The sequence below is a fragment of the Cygnus olor genome, chromosome Z, assembly GCF_009769625.2.
Source record: "Cygnus olor isolate bCygOlo1 chromosome Z, bCygOlo1.pri.v2, whole genome shotgun sequence".
Taxonomy (NCBI): Eukaryota; Metazoa; Chordata; class Aves; order Anseriformes; family Anatidae; genus Cygnus; species Cygnus olor.
Genome location: NC_049198.1, coordinates 52,320,562 through 52,341,322, shown reverse-complemented (window position 1 = coordinate 52,341,322; position 20,761 = coordinate 52,320,562). Strand labels below are relative to the sequence as shown.

Genomic DNA, 20,761 nt, shown 5'->3' with positions numbered 1-20,761 from the left:
TAGAAGTGTATCATGACTAAAACTGCAGCAATTCTCACAGACTTAATAAAAAAAGTGATTTAAAGAGCCACATTCTAAGAAGAGTGCTGCAAGGTGGCATAAAGCTGCAGAAGTAATAAATGACTCAAAAGTCCTTTCTAAAAGCAAACACAGCTCTGAGGTTTCCAGTAAGTGCATTGTTTCCTTTCAGAGGCTACACACTGCTAAGCACGCTCATTAGCCTCATGCAAGAAGGAAGGGCGGGCCCTGCCATCACTCTGTCTCTGACATTGTCGTCTTCTGCAGAGCCACCCTGAAGGTCTGGCTGCACAGCTCCCCGTGTGTGGCAAAGTCCTGTAGTGCTTTTCTCCTCTGTGTTCACTCTTCCAGTTGCTATTGATCCAGAAAACCACACCAGGAGTAGCAAGGCTGCCCAAGTTTGTAACACCACAGTCTTGTTACTGCTTTTGTGGCAATAGCCTCCTGTTTCAGAGGAAGTACAATAAGAAAAATAATAAGAAAAAGGGATTGCAAGCCCCCACTAGGAAGGAACAAAAATATTAAAACCAATCTTGCCACCCAAGAGCAACTTCTGGAAGCGAAAAAATCCATCATTTTGCTGTAGCTATAAACCCCAAACAAACATTATATATGGAAAATTTACTGTAAGATGTTTTGATTTGATTGAACAGTGTGTAGAATGATTGTCCATTCTACAGATTGCAGGATCATCCCAAACCGGATCACATGCTTGCAAACAATCCCACTTAAACTGCAGATTTGGGTGCTTCTCAAAGCTCTTGATTGGTGTGTAAAGTAGCAAGACAAGATCACAGAAGAGTTTAATGGGGCAGTAAAGAGCCAATATGCAGTTTGTATCCTGAAAACTGGAACTGTGCATATAGTGCGTTGCTGGGCAGGGAAATTATGGTGAAAATATGTGCATGTTTTCCCTGAGTACTCAGATGCATTTATTACTGCTATAAGCAGTGTGCTAGCTTGGCAACACAGCAGTTTTAGCTTTATCTACCAGAAACTTATCAGACTTCCAGATTCAAGATTTAGTTCACGTTGTTTTCACTCTAAATCTGATTGCAGCCCCAAAAAGTCTTTATTTTTTTATTTATTTTTTTATTTTTTTATTTTTTTTAAGGAAGTGCTTGGTGGGATAACAATTTTACCTTGCAGACAGCTTTTATAGGAAGGATGTCCTCAACTGCTGGCTCAGTTCCTCGGTGATCTGTTCCTCAGTTAGCAGGACCCTCAAATTCTGCCCCCAAGAGCTGGTATAGGATGAACTCTTTGCTGGTGCTTGCTGCATTCACCTGAAAATTGCTGAAGTGCAAGGCTGCCCGTAAGTAGACCGTGCCACAAGGTGAAGGTAAAAAGGCAGGAGGAAGATGATGAAGGCCAGCTGTGTGGCACCTGCTATCTGAAGCAGACCTCCTAGTGGCAGTGTACTTGCAAACCCTCTGTCAGATCTGAACGTCTTTAGCAGTCATCCCCTTGTTTTTAAGTGCTTGTGTTTCATAAGCTGTAAACTCGGATGATTTATGAAAGAAGCTCTGCTTTCTAATCTGAAAATGTGTTTATTCCCTCCTGAAAACATTAACGCGGTGAAGGTGCTGTTTTCCCCTTTTCCAAAGTTGGCTGAGGACAAGAGCTGCTGGTGGTACTGGTGTTGCTGGTGTTGCTGGTGGTGGTGCTGGTCCTGCCAGCGGTGCTGAGCAGGGTGGCAGCCCGGCACACTGGTTCTGCAAGTGAACCAAACAATCAGAAAATTCAAATATTATCTTTCTAGCTCTAATTCTCCTCTCCATTCCTAAATTTACTTTATAGTGGCTAAGTCATTCCCTCCCACCCTACCTCCTGGCACTGCCATGTGTCCACATATCTGCACAGCAAACCCAGGTCAATTCACAAATGATTCAATGAAATAAATATAAATACGTCAAACACATAAGCACCCATTCACATATTATTCCCAATATAGCATCAGTATTCACTAGATTAAACCGTAATCCTGATAGTACATCCTGTACAAATCTTTTCAGAATAGATAACTTGAAAAGTGTAAGCTTGACTACTCAAGATTGAAACACAGAGTATATAAAAGAAAGAGATACCATAAGGAAATATTTATTAAGCAGATATTTTGTATTTTATTTATTTACAAAACATTGAAAAAAGGTAGGAAGAAAAACTCTTTCAGCCTTTCAGTTCTTCTGCATTTAAATATTTTTATTTTTGTTATTGTTCCCTATTCAAGTCTTTGCATTTATTATTTATCTTTGGGCTTCCTACATAGTCTTTGTGAGCTATATCTGCTCCATTTCTCCTTGTACAGCCCTACCCTCCAAAAACCCATCTCCTTCTAGAAAGATTTTTCTCCACCAAAAACTGCATTCTCATCTTGCAAGAGCAAATTCATGGAGACCAGTGCAGTAAGACTGATTCAAAACTGTGTAACTGAGAAGGAAATCAGAGTGGACATCATTATAAAAGCTGAAAATCAGTAATTAGTGATCATGAAAAGTAGTCATTAAAATTCCAAGCAGAAAATTATGGAAAGGTTGATAGATCAATAGATTCATTAAAGTTAAATCCCAACAACTCTCTCCTGGTCATAAAGCTCACTTACTGTGACCAATTTTGAACTCTGGGAAGAAAAATTAAATAAATTGGCCTCTTCATTAGCATGGTTGAAGCTTCAACAGTGGGAATGGCAGGGCTAATTGAGTCATGAATTAGTATTTTGGCTTCCTTATAAGTGTCAGGTATTATCAAAATGTCAGTCTTACTAAGCCAATTAAACACGCAACGCTTGAGTTTGCTAGCACAATGAAGTCAGGCACCATGGGAATTATGGCTTCCTGTCTGATACATCTTTGCCCACACACTTGCATTAACCATTGTCACGAAGTCTTAATTACCCGCCTCTTAACCTAAAGCTTTTCTTCATTGGCTTCTGCATGGCTCAGGGTAAGGAGTGGATGGGGTTCACCTAGTAAGAAGCAATCCAACAGCTTGTTTGCTCTCTGTTATTCGGCATGGGTCTCCAAGCTGTGCTTGGTGGCTGTGGTTTTAACAAGAAATACACTGATTTTTATTTTATTTTATTTTATATTATTTTATTTTATATTATTTTATTTTATTTTATTTTATTTTATTTTTATTTTTATTTTTCCTGTGATGTTGATCCAGATTGGGCATTTCACAATAACTACCCAGTCTTCTGCCTGTGTAGCAAAAAGGCCTGTACTATCCCATTTGAGGACAGGTGAATTTAGATTTTGAACCCATGGATACTCCTTAATCTTATTTGAGTCATCTAGGATTCTTAGGAGTCCCTATCATTTTTTACTTCAGCTCGACAAGGTGCAAAGGAGCAAAAATTATTTAAGGTGAGATTTGCCTGATTATCACTCAGGAGCCTGGTAGCAGTGGCAGGGAAAGAAACTTGTCCTTTGGAGAAGCACTCAACTGCTTGAAATGCATGACACTTTCCTCCGGTAAAGGTAGCAGAGTCCTCACAAATCAGACTTCTGGCCATGCCTCACCATTGCCCAGGGGCTGTGGAAACTGGCACAGGACAGGGGTACTGCAAATGGTCACGTTTCTAAATCCACAAGTTGCAATAAAGCATTTAAACCAAAGCTGTCAGCGTGTCCTTGTCCATTTCTTAGTTTGTTAGTGTTTGGAAGGTTAGTATCTTAGTGCTGTATCCTTGAGCGTAACTCCTGAGAGTCACTTCAGTTCTTAAGTAAAATCCTCTTCCCCTGTTTCCCATCCCTCACAAAAGGTTTTAAGTGCTTGCTTGTGTTTCAGAACAGACTTACGTCCCGTCACGACAGCATGTAGATAGAGGAGGAAATGCAAAGGCACCCTTGCAGGTGTCCTGGGAGTGAGACTTTGGTGAGTTCTCAGGGCTGGCCTGTTTGTGACCTTTCTCTGCCCCCCTCCCACTGCTTTTCCTGTGATTTCAAATTCTGAAAAAGGCAATGAATAATGAATACGCTGGAATAACATTATTTTTGTCGAGTCCTGTTTATCAAAACACCTGCCAACTGTGCACAAAACACACAGAGGGCTATTTCAGGATGAGGAACCCACCCTGGAGATTACACAAACCACCTACATGCTGTGTGTGGATGGCTTGGTATTTCAGCGGAGGGCTGGCTGATTTTAGGCTGTGACATAACATCCTTTCCCTCAGGAACTGGGCAGGCATGTCAGTTCATCCAAGCAGTCATGAGAGAGCAGCCCTGTGCTGGAAAGCCACGTGAGGCCTGTTGTCCCAGCTCCTGGGGCTTCCCAGGGAAATGTCTGTGAAGTGGCAGGACAAAGCAGGAACCCTCACTCTTCCCAGCACCCTGCCACAGTGTGGGGATGGAGTACCTTGAATGTGCAGGTCTCTGCTGAAGGGCTTGAGGCCAAATGGCCATCAAACCAGCTCTGGAGTCTCTAATATGGCACTCTTCCCAGAAGTCCAAGTCTTCAGGCACTGGTGAGTGGCTGCATTGCAGCAAAAAATTAAAGATATTCACCAGCGAGGCACCTACAGCCACAGTCTGTCGTTGAATGCCATGCATTATGAAAGGTGTGAGACTAAGTCTGCATCCCATGGGTGTTAAAGAAAACACCTTTAACTGTACATAGGAGTAAAGGCCCAAGGTGGTAAAATGAGAAAAGCATGAGGGAGTGGATATTCAGCTATGAGCTCTTAACTATATCTTTGGCTTGACAAACTTCACCATGTCTCCATCTTGATGTGCACAGAAATGCTCAGCAGACATCAGTAGATGCTTGTTCATCTTTGTTGTTCCAGTGTATATTTGTGTCCCTCATTATCCCTTCCTCTTGACCCCAGGATATCACCCCATTCCCATTTCCTCTTGAAAGTGCCTTCTTGAAAGTACGGAGATGAAGTACTTAAACATCAGTTATCTCCTCAATTTTGATGTTACTATGGCAACGTTCATTCCAACGTTTTAAATGCTCTTTCAGAAGGCAAATTGTAGATGTACGAGTACTTATAGTTAACAAACACTGAAAAAAAGTATAAAGGCTCTCCAGCTATGCTTAATGACTGTTGCCAGGGCAACCCAGGCTTTCCCCAAGCTGTCTGGTTTTGTGGGGCTTCATTCATACAATGCATTAAAGCTCTTTTACTTAATCATCCCAAGGTAGTGGGTAGTAGCGTTTTTCGGCAGTGGAAAGGACTGCCTGCTGCAGACATAGAGAGAGCCTAAGAGCATTTGAAAGCTTTACTGTTTCCTTTTGATTCTCTTGATCAAAATCCAGTGTGGAGAATGATGCCTCTGCTAACAAAGCTGAGTCTCAAGGTCAATGGTGTTCTCTCTTGACCATTACCCTCCTACATATTCAGACACAAAAGCAGCATTAAAAAAAAAAGAAAAGAAATTAACCAAAGTAGCCCCATATGGCCTTTGGTCACTGCTAAGAGTTACCTGTGCAATTTAGGACTTTTCTGCTCAGTATCTTGTGATAAATCAATGGCAGAATTAACTCCCTCTGCAAAAGTGCAAAGATTAATGAGGTCAGTCAGTCACCTGTTAGTAAATGCCTCGTTACAGAGGTGACACATCACCATAGGATGTGGCTACTAAACCAGGAAGGCCTTTGGATTTTTCCATCCAGGTGTAATGACCCATATAATTATGTAGTTGAAGGCAGGCATAGTTTGCCTGGATGTTGGCCTGGCAAGGGAGTCTACTGATAGGCATTGGTGCAAAAGAAAGGCAGACCTACGCATATTGTGAGCTTTGAGTTGGCAGCAGGGAAAAATAAATAAATAAAAATAAAACTCACACATGTCCTAGCACGTGAACTGGAGGAAACATCAATGGGTCAAAGGCTAAAGGAATAATCAGATGTCCAAGAGAGAGGATTAACTGGGGTGAGTCTGAAGATAGAAAGGGGAGAATGTGACCCAGATAAAGAAATAAAGGATTTAGAGGGCAACTGTTGCACTGGCTACTGACCACAGAAATAGCTTTCCCAGCATTTTTAAATAACCAGAAGCAAACTGATTTGTTTGAGCTGAACATTTGCAGCCCAGGGGAACAGCCTGAGGAGTGCTGAAAAAGCATCTCTGGGTGCTTGTCTTCTCCAGTCTCACATGGGATCTTGGCTGGGCTGCTTTGGTTGCTTTGCTATAGGGAGAGCTGAGAGTGAAAAGCAGAGGGAAGGTCATTCCCAGGGCTGACAGTGCCAAGCGAGGTATAGACCATGCACAGGCAAAGCAAAGGGCTGGGTTATTCAAGCTTTCTCCTGAAGGAAAGGCACCTTCACAACTGATCCCTCTGCACAAATCCACAACATGCAATGAGGGAACTGTTTCCAGTGCTTCCAAAGTGGGAGAATTGTATTTCATCTAGGCAAAACAGTGCCTGCCATTGACCTCCTGGGACTAGGTAAGGCATACATACTCTTGGTTACCTGTAAGTACCTTTGTAGCAGACAAATATGGTCCCTCCTATGCCCAGGTATCTCAGCGATGACTTCTGTCCATATTTCCTGATCCCTCCTGAGCTCTGGAAAGGCCAGGCAACCAGCCCACTCCAAAGGCCAAACTATTTCCTTACAGGTTACAAAGCTGCACAGCCCAGTAAAACAACAAACTTGCAAAGATGGAAAGCTCCATAAATATCTCAGGCCTTAAAAGCCCCTTGCACTAACATGATATGATAGATTCAGACTTCCAGACTTCCACAGCCCTCACCTCCTGGGCAGCCTCAGGATGCATTCTTGGAAAGCCTGGCTCCTTGGGGTCCTTCTGAGGAGGGGTCTTCTGAGGGATGCCATCCAAAGGGACCTGGACAAGCTGGAGAAGTGGGCCCATGTGAACCTAATGAGGTTCAACAAGTCCAAGTGCAAGGTACTGCACCTGGGTCAGGGCAATCCCAGACATGAGGACAGACTGGGAGAAGAGCTCATCGAGAGCAGCCCTGCAGAGAAGGACTTGGGGGTGCTGGTGGATGAAAATCTCAACCTGAGCCAGCAGTGTGTGCTTGCAGCCCAGAAGGCCAACTGCATCCTGGGCTGCATCAACAGAGGGGTGGCCAGCAGGTGGAGGGAGGCGATTGTCCTCCTCTGCTCCCCAGAACAGGCTTTTGTTTTTTCTTTTTTTTTTTTTTTCCAAACTCAGATCCTTGTTTAGAAAACTTTCTGTTCCATCCTGTGATAAGAAGGACCCATCAGGTTGCTTCTTTTGATCAGTGCTAAATACGGAAATAGCATTTGCTGTCTATAAAGCCTTTGAAAGCTTAGCAGCCTGGAGGCGAGGATGAGAATAGACAGACTCTGAATGGCCATGAAAAGAGCCCGAAGTGACATTTTTTCCCCCAAGGCTGAACGAGTCATAAGCAGCCCAAAGCTCTGGTTAGACTTTGTGCTCTCTCTGACGGTGGTTATCAAAAAGCAAGGCAGGAAGACCATGCAGGGCGTGCTTACGCTCCAGATGAATGTGTGACAACTCTAATAGAAAAGTTCAACTTTGACTGCAAAACAAAACTGAGAAGCAGAACAAACACGGTGAACACTGTGGCCTTGTGACAAGGAGGCAAATTGTACCCACGGTAATGTGTTTAATGCTACATGAAATATCCACATGCTGTGCGGTGGCTGATGAATTGCTTGAAGACAAAGCTGATTGCCAAGGTCATTAGCACCTCACTCTGAATAAGGACCTCATAAAGGGCGAGCAGCTAAGCGCCACAGGCAGTTCTGTGAAGTACAGAGGTCCGCCCTAGGTGTTTTTCTTTGCAATCATGGAGTTTATTGAGAATAAACTTACTAGGTCAAGTGAAAGGAAGTTTGCTTGTCAAGAGTTAAAGGCTCCTGAGCAGAGACATCTCCACATGGAGTAAACTTACAGGCCTTCCAGATCCACACTACCCTTTACTGCATCCCACTGTGGCTTTCGGGTAGCCAACAAAAAGTGTAAGGTACTTTCCTCACTTTCCCCATGAGGTAAAATGAGCAGACTGGTATTTTTTCCAAAGTGATTAAGGCAGTTCTGTTTTCACTACCTATGTTAACCAGTAAGTGTAATTATGGATCAGGGCTAACCAAAAAGCCCAGGCTACTTCAGAACTGTGGTTTACCTTGTAATTTTGGAGACCAAGCATTTTTGGATGCTGACTGCCAATGAAAAGTACAAGTGGCATGGACTTGAGGGGAGCAGGAGAGGCAGTGGTGTGACAGACAATTTTGCATGGAGAACTATGACAGACACACGCTCACTTATCTTCAACATTAAGAACATGATCAGGGAATGCTCTGTAGGGTTTTAATGCCTGCTGGAGCAGTCTGCAATTGCAGTGTGTCCCACTCCAAACACTACAGAACAGATGCTTCGTAGGGCGTGCACACGCACACAGACACATTAATTGGTAGCTCAGGAGTCCAGAGCACTGGCACCACGTGGTCGTCACCATGAGCCTGGGAAGTAACTTGATTAGGTGACAGCCAGGACTAATGGGTGTTTCTCCTCAGAAATTTGCTAGGACAACACATCATCTTGCATTTTGGTGAAGTTCTCTGTCTGTCTGCTCTTACTGCATACTGTCCATGAGTATTTGCTGCTCTGCTGGGCCCTGAGGTTTGATCACTGCAGTGAAGTCACAGGGTTTTCTGCAGAGTTTCACAGCAGCTTTGTCTGATGATAAAACATCTAGCTCTCCTTCAGAGATCTCCACATCTTCCTTGTAATATCGCTAATCGCTCTAGTCTCTGCATGAGTTCTGTCTGATGTTTCTCTTTGGCTATGGTAGAATAGGAAAAAACACAATCAATCATAAAAACTGTCTCTAATTAAAGAAGAGTCATGTCTCAGGAGCCCAAGCTGTACTTTATACTAACTTACCTGTAGGAGGGGTAGGCAAGTCAATGCACTATGGGGTATGACAGGTTGAAAGCATTCCCACTTTGCTGCGGACAAGTGAGTCACATTGGCCAGGCCATGGCTGTTCCTTCCAAGAGATCTGAGCTGAAGCAGAGAGGACAAGTGCTGGCTTCTGGCATGCCTTTTGGCCAAGAACGTAATTTACTTGGAAAGTGGCTACGTTGGTCAGACCTGCCCCCAGGCACAGCATCAAACCCAAGCCTAAGGATCCACCTCAGTTCAAGCTGGACAGGACTGTGCATACAGTGAGCCAGCACCACTGAGTACCCAGCCTTAGCTCCCCATAAGTGCAGGGCACACCTGTGGCAGTATCTGAAGCTATGCAAAGCATGGACGTGGATCTGGGGTTCTGCAGACTCCAAAAGAAGAGTGCTTCCAGTGCCGTTTCACTACGGTTTTGCAGTGGCAGCAGAGAAGACATAAACCTGCTCCAATTACCACATGCTTCATGGTATTAGAAATAACTTGTTCTGCCCAGCTAGCCAAAAGGAAAAGCTTGTGCATTTGGTAAGCTCTTCAATTGTCTCCAGCAAAATAACAGCTGTTGTCTATTATTTTCACTTTTGATAGTGATTTGTTATGATAAATTCAGGAGGTCTGTAGTTTTAAAGGGTAGAAAGAGCCATTATTGTCTGAGCCATGCAAAGCAGCTGGGTGGTTCTGTGCTGAGCTCACAGTCTACTCCATACCATTTGTTCTTGTTTACCCCAAGAGCATGGGTTTTCAAAGAAACAGAACAAGAACTCTTCCACTTGTAATTTATCTGTAATTTGTGGTTCATCTGTTTTTCTCTTCCCTTTCCCTTTTTCCTTTCCCCTTTCATTCAAAGGATGAGAAGAACCAGGTGTTGATCACAAACGCTTGGCTGCAGATGGTGAGTAACCTGTGTCAATAAAGAACAACCCCCCCTTCCTAATAGCAAACTACTGGATGCATTTTCTTACCTGGAAAGCAAGATTGCTGCCTTTTAATTTGTCTGCAGTGTGAAATTAGTGCATGTTCTGAGTCCTCTGAAATTTTTCTGATGTTCCTTTTAGCATTTGAAACAAAGAGAAGGAGACTGAGTTAATCTATTGGGCAGACCTGTTGGCTTCAGGAGGTAATACCAACCTATATAGTTAGACCACTGGGCATAGGGGTCTTGCAATGGAGAGCCCAAAGCTAGACTCCCACCACAAGTGAAGGAGAGACTCTTTAAGGGGCTCAGGGCCCCTCCAAGGGCAGAGATGAGGACCTGTGGTGAAGTAAGGCACAGTAAGACCTGGGTGCCCTGCTCTCATGGCTTGTACAAGAACCCCCCAGCACGCACTCCCAAATGCAGAGGACCACGTGCAGTCCTGTGCTGCACTGTTGTCAGCAGTGCCCAGGCTCATTGGTGGGACAGCTTCCTAGGAGCACTGCCTTCCCTCCCAATTGAACAACCTCATCCCTAAATGCACCTCCTCCCTTTCCTGCAAACCTCTCCAGCTGAGCAGTGACCAGTGCTGGCCATGCAGGATAAGCAAAACTGATCTTCACTTAGGGCTGCGGTGGAGAGAGCGTCCCACCACGTCTGCTGCTGGTGGCATATGGTGAGAGATATGATCTATTCTTATGGATCATAAACCGATCTCCTTAATGGTTTGTGCTCGACAAAGATGCAGCTCTGCAGGGGAAAGCCTGCGGGAGACTTGAATGATTGAGCTAATTCTGCTTTGACTTAAGCAGCTGAACACTATGTCAAGTTAATGGGTGCAACTAAACAGGCTGCTTCTTCTGCAGCTACCTGCTGCTATTTGCAGAAAGAATGGGTTTAAGTCTACTGGAAAAACTAACACAAACCAACCCACGGGACTACAGGACTGTCAGGGCACAGCCTATGTGTATCTTGTCACTTGCAGAGGGTGTCTTCAGTTATAGCACACGTAACACCTTTTTAGCCATACTATCATACTACTGCTATTGCTATTGACAACATCCATTCTGTTCCCTAAATATTCCAGATACCTTAAAAGTCTTTTGCCAGCTTGTATAATGTAATGTATGTATTTTCCAACAGTACTGGGTTGATATTTACTTGTCTTGGGATCAGTACGAATACCCAGGAGTGCAGAACTTACGATTTCCAGCTGACCAGATTTGGGTACCAGACATTCTTCTGTATAACAGGTAAGCAAGGTGCGCAATACCCAGTGAGAGCCTAACACTAGAGCACTAGGTGATGGAAAACAACATTGCTTCACTGATATTTCAGGGCTTTTTCCATCCAGGACTTCTCCTACACTTTAAAAAAAAAAAAAAAAAAAAAAGAAAACAAGCAACAGCTAACAGATTTTTCTAATAGCCAGTTTAAATCTTGCTGTTGTTTTGCAGGTGTCTTATTTGCCTTATCCCAGTGAATGTGCAGAGCAAACAATCCATACTCTCCTCATAATTAACACAACTGTGCTAGAAAATTACCACTGCCACAGTCTTCCTGCCTGAACTGAACAATCTGTGTTTCTTTGCACATTACCCATCACCCACATTTTCTAAATTCCTTTTTGTCACTCCTTGTCTCCTCTTAACACTCTAGATTATTTTTTTTCTTTTCCATGAGAGTCCAGTACTCTGGACAGTACTTCTGCAGTTTTGGTTGGAGTGAAAGTTCTCTAGACACTTTTCTTTAATTCTTTCCAGGATGGAGAGATTTTATTTTTGCTCTAACATCTTACTTTTGGACTAATTTTGTTCTCCAGTCTTGCTGTCTGGCTAGATTTTTACTGATCTGTCTTTTTCTGTCAGTTTTATGCAAATATTTTCTAATTATCTGGGTTGAATTTCATTCTGTTCTTTTTCACTGTCTACCAAGATCCATTTTCCATTCCAAGTCCCCACTATATCTGAAGGAGACTTGGAGTGACCTGGAAATTTTTAAAGTATAATTCTTTACTCCAGCTTTACTACTTACAGTCTCTCTACTCATTTTCAGTCACCAAAAATGAAGCATACAGTATGGTCCATATCACTCTAGTTTATTTATAAGAGCATGACATGGAAAAGGCTTTCTGAAGTTCAGATATATCTCCTACCTCCTCTTATTCATTTAGTCAGTAAGAAAATTAGATTGATTTGATCCAGTTGGCCCTTGACAAATCTGTGCCAGCTGTTTTCACCTCATTATCTTTGAAGTTAGACTGATGTGTCTGTAATTTCACCTTTTTACAAAAAAAAAAAAAAAAGAAAAAAAAAAGTCAGAATTCTGTTTGATCTTCTCTAATTCACTGAGCCCTTCCCTGTTCTCCCTGAGCTCTCACAGATAATTGTTAATGCTTCAGAGGGTATTTCGGCCAGTCCCTTCAGTACTTGAGAGTAAATTTCATCAGTGCTGCCAACTGGAATCTCTCTTATCTACACTTCTTTAACCTATTCCTCCCCTCTCCTGCCCTGGACTCCTGGCACTGTGTGAGAATTAATTGGGGTGAGCCACAATTTGTGAAGAGTGAAGTGCAGAGGGTACAGGACACTGCAGCTCTCTGTACCACAGCAAGCAGTGGGTCTATCCTGTCTGACTTGTCCTGTTTGACTTTTCCTTGTTTTCTTCTATTAATGAAAGCCTTTTTTATGTCATCACTTGTCCTGCACCTTGGTCTTTTCAATTTCATCCCCATTGGTTTGTTCTGTTTCATTAATCTTATCCTGAGGCATATGATCTTGCTCCCATGTTTTCAATGCTCATGCCTTGATTTCCAAGCCCCGATGCAGAGGATCCTGAAGCAGCAGACACTGTGATTTACTTTTTCCCATCAGAGTAGGCTGTCTGTGTGTCCTGTATGTAGTCTCCTCCAGCATGTCTTGCCTGAGGACTCCTCAGACCAGAACAGAGAGCAGGTCATAAGAGGAACGGGGGATGTGAATTTTACTTGTTTGGTTGTATGACAGGGTGTGTAAGATGGTGGAGTCATGCAACAAAGACCTGCACGTAGCCATGACAGGCAAGGGTTTGTAGCACCAGCACGGGGAACCTTCTGTATTTAACCTGGAGCAGGTCCCCATGCCTGCTCCCTTGGAGAATGCTCGCCTTTGCTCAGCACGCTATCATAGAATGTGATATTCCCAATTCCTTTCTTAGTGATATTCACTATTCCCTTCTTTTTCTCAGAACTGCTGGAATCTTAAATAAATTCTCTTTTCTTGGTCCCTTTTGCATGGTTTCTGCTCTTACAGTCTCAATCAGTACTGTCCTATGAACCCCAGATCTGAAACAGCTTCTCTCCAGTGTCTTCTTCCATTGCCTGAAGCAAACCTTTGGCCCCCATGTATCCTAAGAGACTGCAGAATTATAGCCTCAGGAAACCTTTTCTCTCACAACAGATATATAGGTAAAAAATAACTTGATTTACACCATGAGCTGCCTGATTCTGACAGCAGCCCCAGAAAAAAAAAAAAAAAAATCATCCTGCCTACAGTCCAGTCTTTGAAAACCACTTAGAAACGTCAAAAACTATGATACTTCTGCTCCTTTCCCTTCTGCCTTTGCCCTGTGACATCCGGTGTTGAGACTGAAGAAGAAAAGTCTTTGGGGAGACCTCATTGCAGCTTTTCACTACTCAAAGGGGATTTATTAAAAAAGATGGAGAGCATCTTTTTGCTTGGGTAGATAATGATAGGAAAACGGGGAATGGTTTTAAACTAAAAGAGGGGAGATTTACATTAGAGGTTAGGAGGAAATTCTTTATCCAGAGGGTGGTGAGGCACTGGCACAGGTTGCCCAGAGAAGCTGTGGATGCCCCATCCCTGGAAGTGTTCAAGGCCAGGCTGGATGGGGCTTTGGGCAACCTGGTCTGGTGGGAGGTGTCCCTGCCCATGGCAGGGGGTTGGAACTGGATGCTCTTTTAGGTCCCTTCCAACCCAAACCATTCTATGATATGATTCTCTGATTCTCTGAGGACTTTAAGAAAGTCACCAGCATGTCTGGGAGCAGGCCAATAATGTCTATCAGAAGGCAAGATACTAATGAAGTGTGTGCTCTTAACTTAGGTGTAAGCCAGACCTTGATTCTGTGCACTGAATTCTCACAAAAGATTATTTTTTCTGTAGGAAGTTGCTACATCTTAACTCAAACATCAGCCTACATTTTCTTTCTTTTCTTTTGTTTTCTTTATATCGTGTTATAGTGCGGATGAAAGATTTGATGCAGCATTTCACACAAATGTGCTGGTGAATTACTCTGGATCCTGCCAATATATTCCTCCAGGTAGGATGCAGTGTGTTTGTTTGTTTTAAGTGAATGTGTAGCTTCGAATAACTACAAGCAGTTTTCCTTCATAAACGAATTCAAAGTGTTTAGAAGCAGTCTGCAGAAATTTTGCAAGCTGTGTAATTTAATTATTAGACAGACCCAGTGAAGTAAATTAGGTCCATTATTAGTAGCATATTTCCACTTCATAAATCAGTAAGTCTCTCTCCTGAACAGTTTGATCATTCAGAGGCCCAGTTGAGGTATTGCCCAAAGCAAGGTGATACGCACCACAGGTCACATTACCACAGAGGGAAGTTTCTCATGTCAACCAACTAGCTCTTTCCTAAGAGTGAGAAGAGCTGTGACCAGAGGAGGCACCCAGAAGCAGCAGTCCTTCTGCAGCCAAGTCCATCTCGTGAGGCTGAACCTCCAGATTCAGGTGAAAAGTTGAACTGAGGCCAGTGCTGGCCAGCCAGACCCAGAACACATCCCGCTTTCTGTCTGTATTGCTGATTCTGTGCCCAGAGGGCCGAGCAGCCAGGACCTGCCAGAAGACACACAGGCTAGCTCCGCAGTCACTCCCTTTGGTGGGCAAGAAAAGTCCAAACCTTGTGCCACAGCTGCTGGCCTGTTGATGCCAGCGCATCCACAGGGGACACCAGGAAACAAATGGGTCTTCCCTGGTGGCTGATCCCCAACTGATCCCTACCTCTGAGACCTCTTTAAAAACACACAAAACAAAACAAACAAGCAAATGAAAAAACAAACAAACAAACAAAAATCTTTATGAACTTTATGTTTTTTTCTGCGGCAGACCATGGGAATGGTTGCTCTCCAGGGAGAAACAGATGACAGGAATTAAATCAGGATGCACCAGAGCAGAGCCTTCTTCATTCCTCAATGGTCTGCACAAGTAGGTGATGGAAAAGGTGTCTGTGTGGGCAGATCTGGTGCTCTGCCAGTCTCTTTTCACCTAACAGAGGAGAAGGCATACCACACAAGCAGAGTACATCTATGGTGAGCTACAAACTCCGTGGTGAAGAATTGGTTACTTAAGACTCCAAGGAAATTGAAAAGAGAGAATAAGGAGTAATAGAAATGTCTCATGCAAAGCACAGGAAATAATTCCTTAAATGAATTTAACTGCTGCTAAACTGCTTTGCCCAACCCAATTTAGAAGGTAAATGTTGATAATCAGCCTACTTAATGCAACAAGTGCTCACAGAAACAGCTAGATTAATCAAGAGACTGGAAAACATGGAAAGGAGGAAAAGATGTTGTTTCCAAGGCTTCATGAAAGTTTTATTTCCCATGACTGAGAGCAGGCTGTACCCGCTACTGCTCTCCATTAGAGAAACAAGATCTGTTACATATGGCTTGGTGGAGGAGTGGAGAGAGGGGACAAGCAGGAGCCAGCTGTCTGTAGAGAAGGAAGAGAGCAGAGCCAAGATTCGGGAGAAGCCAGGAGAAAACGCCCATGAAACCAACCCCACAATGGCTGTGACAGTGGGAGGCAGACCAACCAGAAGGTGACGGAGCAAAAGGAGGGAGTCTAGCCTCTGCAGAGCATCAGTGTTTGTGCAGGGAAATAAGTAATTGTGCACATACTACGCAGTTATGCCAGAATGCCCTCAGCCTCTGCAACAGCAGGCAGAAACAGCAACACAGTAACTCTGTTTTGGGGATTTTAATCTTGAAAAGTCACAGCCTGAGTACTTACAGCAAAGCATCAGACTCTGTTTAGATGAATCAGAGGTAGGATTCGTGTTAGCTGGTGTTTTAGGGAGCACACAGAAACAATTACTGCAAACAGGTCACCTCGGCACAGCATTGGAGATAACTTTCTAATGAAGCAGGAGCTGCTTCTCCATCGCACAGCACCTCTGAGATGGCTGCTGGCCCAGGGGAGGTGGGGAGGTAAGGTGAGGGCTGAAGAGCCACAGGCCTGCAGGGGTGAGGGTTTGCAGGGATGACATCTGTGCTTTGCCACCAGCTGCTGGTGGCATGGGCTGCACAGGTCATCTTCTCTGCTCTTCCTTGGTGCCCCAGGAGGGGATGATATTCCACACATGCCAACATCTTCCACCTGTGCTAGTTGTTTGGTTACCCCACGACTACATCACACAGGCTTTTGCAGAAGAAAGGTGCTCACAATCAACTGGACAGATAAGGGTGGAGCTGAACTGCACCCTGCACACGATTGATTCTGGTTGATTTCTATCCACAGGCATCTTGAAGAGCACCTGCTACATTGATGTCCGCTGGTTCCCCTTCGATGTACAGAAGTGTGATTTGAAGTTTGGCTCCTGGACTCACAGCGGCTGGTTGATTGACCTACAGATGCTTGACGCTGATATTTCCAACTACATCTCAAATGGAGAGTGGGATTTAGTGGGTAAATTGTCTGGCCTAAATTTTTTTTTTTTTCAGTAGTCTAATTTTCAAAGGCAAAACCCAAATATATAGAAATGATCAATCCTGTTGAGACATTTGAAATACAGATATTAAAAGTTTCCATGAAAACAACAGCATTAAAAAAAAAAAAAAGAGTTCAGAAACAACTTTTCAAATGCATTCTTTGAAATGTGTCTGAAAACACTGTGTTCTGAAGCAATTGCCTAAATCTAAGTGCATAGATGAAATCTACTGGTGCTGATGCATCTGAGCAGTGTGCCAATACTATACTTAGATGTGCCTCATGTAGACACACTGAGCACTACTGTCACATCTACTCTAACACATCAGCCAAAAAATGATTGGTGCAAAAAACACTATTTCAGCAAAACTGAAATGAGCTTTTGCAAAGAATCCCTCTCACCCAGAAAACCATGAAAGTGTTCTCCAGTCAGTAATATCTGCAAATAACTGCAGCTCACTATGTCTCTCTCCTTTTCTGTGCTTCAGAAGGTACCTGCATTTTTAAAAGCAGAACCCATGTCCAGAATTGGTTATTCGTAGCTTGATCTCAGTGAGATATTTTGAACTCATTTAAGTAGGGGTAAATCAGAAGTAATGCTGTAGAAATGGACAGGTTTTAGACCACTTTAATGAGAACTTGCAAGCAGGACATTTTGTCTTCTAATCCAGATATGTAGCCAAGGAAAAACTGACCCAGAACAACTGATGACAGTATTTCTACCAGACAGGGCATCTGAGAAACAATAAAATAAGAAACATGAAATAAGAAACATTTCGTTCATAAGAACATGAAATAAGAAACATTTTTCTGCACAGAAAGCTGGATCTGCTTGTGGCTGGGGGACAGACTAGAGGGTCTCTGGAGAACCTTTTGGTGCCAGTGAGAGGCCCTTATGAGCCACACACTGGCTCATAAGACATCTGTTCTTGGCCCCTTCCAAGGGGATGGATGCTGGGCAGTCCTGCACCTCTCCCCACTGCTCTGACCTCCCTTTCTGTAGGTGTCCCAGGAAAAAGGAATGAGATGTACTATGAGTGCTGTAAAGAACCCTACCCAGATGTGACGTACACCATCACCATGCGCCGACGCACCCTCTACTATGGCTTGAACCTACTGATTCCCTGTGTCCTCATATCTGGCTTGGCTCTGCTTGTTTTCCTCTTGCCAGCTGATTCAGGAGAGAAGATTTCTTTAGGTAAGTGCTCAAGAATTCATTTACTTCATTAGGGATTCCCATAAAATGGCAAATAATGCCTCATGGTGCTTGATAAATAAAGATTTCCCTGGAGGAACAACAGAAGCACTTGTTTGGTTGCAGAAACTTGTATGACAGCTTTCTGTACAGCATTCACACACGCTGTGCTAAGTACTTCTACTTGCATTTACCCTGGGATGAGGCAGAACTCATCTCTGGCAGAGGCAGCAGTGATAGTACTCTGTCTTCCCTGTCGTCCTGTTCCTCAGCAAGTCTCACTGGATTTCACGGCCGATTAACTCTCTCTTTCAGATAGAACATGCTGACATACAGAGAGTGAAGAGTCATGAGCAGCAACAGCTGGGCACTTTATTTTTGCCTTCCAAGTACAGCTCCCAAACCTCCAAACCATGAGTTCCCAAGCAATGCAAAGTAGCAACAGCCAAGGAATAGCTAAACAAGATTTACTGTCATGTGTACCAATAAAGACAGGAGGGGCGCTTCCAAGAAAAGACAGGGAAAATAAAATGTAAAATAAATAAAAGTAAAGTAAATATGTAAGAGTGACCCAACTGAGACCTTTAGAGTCAATTGTGCACAGATGCAATCAGGATAGAAACCTTTAAATTATGCAAATGCACTTGGTTGGTAGAACCATCAGGGTTCTACTGAGCAGCCAGTCTTACAAGAAGCAAAACACCGGCTGTGAGGGATATGACTGCTGCCTGTGAAAAACAGGCAGGGAAAAGGATTATCTGAGCTAAAGTACAATATTGTCACAAAAATGGGATGTAATGTTCATACATTAAACATGCGAAATAAAAAGCAATTTCTCAGCTTAGGGTAGTTAGGTTTTGCAAACAGCCTTTCCAGAGAGAACAAGATAACAAAGAGCTCCTTTTGAAACAGGCATGCATCTCTGTGGAGGGTGTTATATAACATGCAATAGCCGAAACTCTTCAAGTGTCTCCTAGCACTTAATAATTGTCTGGGTTTTGTATGAGTTCTGTTTTGCAAGAACAGTGTATTTCATGAGATCTGCAAGCTCCATTTTACTGACCTGCAAAGATTTATCCATTATTTTCAGAGGAGCAAAGGTTTGGGTGCAATTGAGAAGTGGAAAGGGAGCAGATAAAGGTGCATCCAAAGATGCTCTCACTTGGTAGAAGTTCTCACCTGCTCTGACAAGCACTAAGTCATGGTTTTGGCTTACCCATAGATCAGGACAAAGTTATATTTAACAGCAAAGACATCATAGGAGGAGCTGCAGTGATCATGTTCCTCATCTTTCCCCTACATGTTCACTCCCTGCAGGTATCACTGTTCTGCTTTCCCTGACAGTATTCATGCTGCTTGTGGCCGAGATCATGCCTGCAACTTCTGACTCAGTCCCACTAATAGGTAGGTTGATTTTCTCTGCTCTGTGCATAAAGTACAATGCTTTCCAAGAGTTCTTCAATGCATGCTGGAGGTTTGACTCTTTGTCTTACCACACTTTTACATTTCAGCAACGTCAGAAGTAAATCCCTGTCTGGGTTTTGCTGTCTGAGTAGATGCAGAGAGAGCCTGCATGAGGGATAGAAAGGGGCTCTGGAAGTATCGTATAAGCTGGTAATTGGAATGATTCAGGGGACAAAGAATCAATACACGGTGTGGAGGTTTGGGTAGGCAGACTACAAAGGACAGCACCACCAGTACATGGATGTGGGTGGGATACAGGAATATTACTTGGCCCTGGTGCTGGGCTCATTGGGTCTGCTGGTACAGTTACTCTGACATCTCTCTGGATGAAGCTGGGCCCATTTGAAGATGTCAGTGCTGCTGTCTGAAGAAAATCCTTTCCTCTTCCACGTCACCTGCTCTCCATCCTTTTATGCATTGTTGGGAATTTATTGTACTACCTGATGTAAATTAAACACATCTTTTTGCTTAAATATGAAAAAAGTTTAATGAACAATGCACTGGACAGAGTCCTTCCACCATATGCAGATCTACAGGGAGTCTGTGTCATGAGCCTTTAAACCTCACTGAAGTCTCAGTTTCTCTTTGTGGTCATCCCCACCAAGCTACACACAGAACTCCCATAGGTGCAATCATGAGTTGTTCTTTTGAAATAACCAGTGTGAGTTAAATTGCCATGCTGTTGCAGGGGAGCTTGTCCTTACCAAGGAATGAAGGTAAGAACAGAGTGGTGAGGCTTGCACAAACGACTCAAGAAATTCCCACCACTGTCTGAACAGCAAGACTCAACCTACAGATAGAGAAGTTAACACGGACACAAAATGGATAGGATATCACCCTCTGGGGGAAATGCTTGTGAGACTGCACAGACTGAGAGCAAAAAGCCCACAATCATAACTGGCTTAAAATCTCCAAAGCTAGATATAGCCCTCTAAAATCCAAACCAGGATCCTTCTAGGCAATTCTCTTTCTGGCATTGACCGATGTTAAATACCTCCAAAGACAATACGAGAAATAGAAACTTATACTAGATAAATATTTTTATTATGAGTTAGCAAATAGCCATGGAAACTTCTAAAAAATATCTTATGTGGGTTTAACATGGTAGTTTGTTACTCACGTTGTCACTGTTGTGGTATCAGAAGTCTCCAGATCAGTAGGTTAGGCACACAAAGCACACAATGGATGGGAAGTATAAAGAAACAGCTGGAAGGAATGACATTTTCCCATTTTTGCAGACAAGGAGTGAAGACACTATGAAGGATTAAATGATTTGCCCAAGGTCATACAAGAAAGACAGAGGGCTGTAATCATTTTTTATTTATTTGTTCTTTCTGGAGTGTCAAATAACAAGTCAGGTGAGGGATTCACTTTTATTCTACGAGGTAAATTGATGTGGGAGGAGAGATGGCTTGTTTGTTATGGGACTGTCATATCAAGGTGCTAACACACAAAGACGTGGATATTATGAACCTTAACAGAAAAAGTAAGAAAGATGGACTTGATGGCATCTTGTTTCTGAGGCTGCATGTGACATAAACTACAGGAAGGGAAAGTCACCTCTGTGTGCTGCACATT

General features: G+C 43.3%; 1 protein-coding gene across 1 annotated transcript in view; it reads left to right on the top strand.

Moving 5' to 3' along the window:
* Window positions 1-20,761, top strand: part of LOC121062149 (neuronal acetylcholine receptor subunit alpha-7-like) — a 59,314-nt gene that overhangs the window by 21,448 nt on the left and 17,105 nt on the right. The window contains exons 4-9 of the mRNA XM_040541812.1: window positions 9,738-9,782; window positions 10,947-11,056; window positions 14,044-14,123; window positions 16,336-16,503; window positions 17,528-17,722; window positions 19,037-19,123. Coding sequence (XP_040397746.1) covers window positions 9,738-9,782; window positions 10,947-11,056; window positions 14,044-14,123; window positions 16,336-16,503; window positions 17,528-17,722; window positions 19,037-19,123 — 685 coding nt within the window. The remainder of the gene's footprint in view (window positions 1-9,737; window positions 9,783-10,946; window positions 11,057-14,043; window positions 14,124-16,335; window positions 16,504-17,527; window positions 17,723-19,036; window positions 19,124-20,761) is intronic.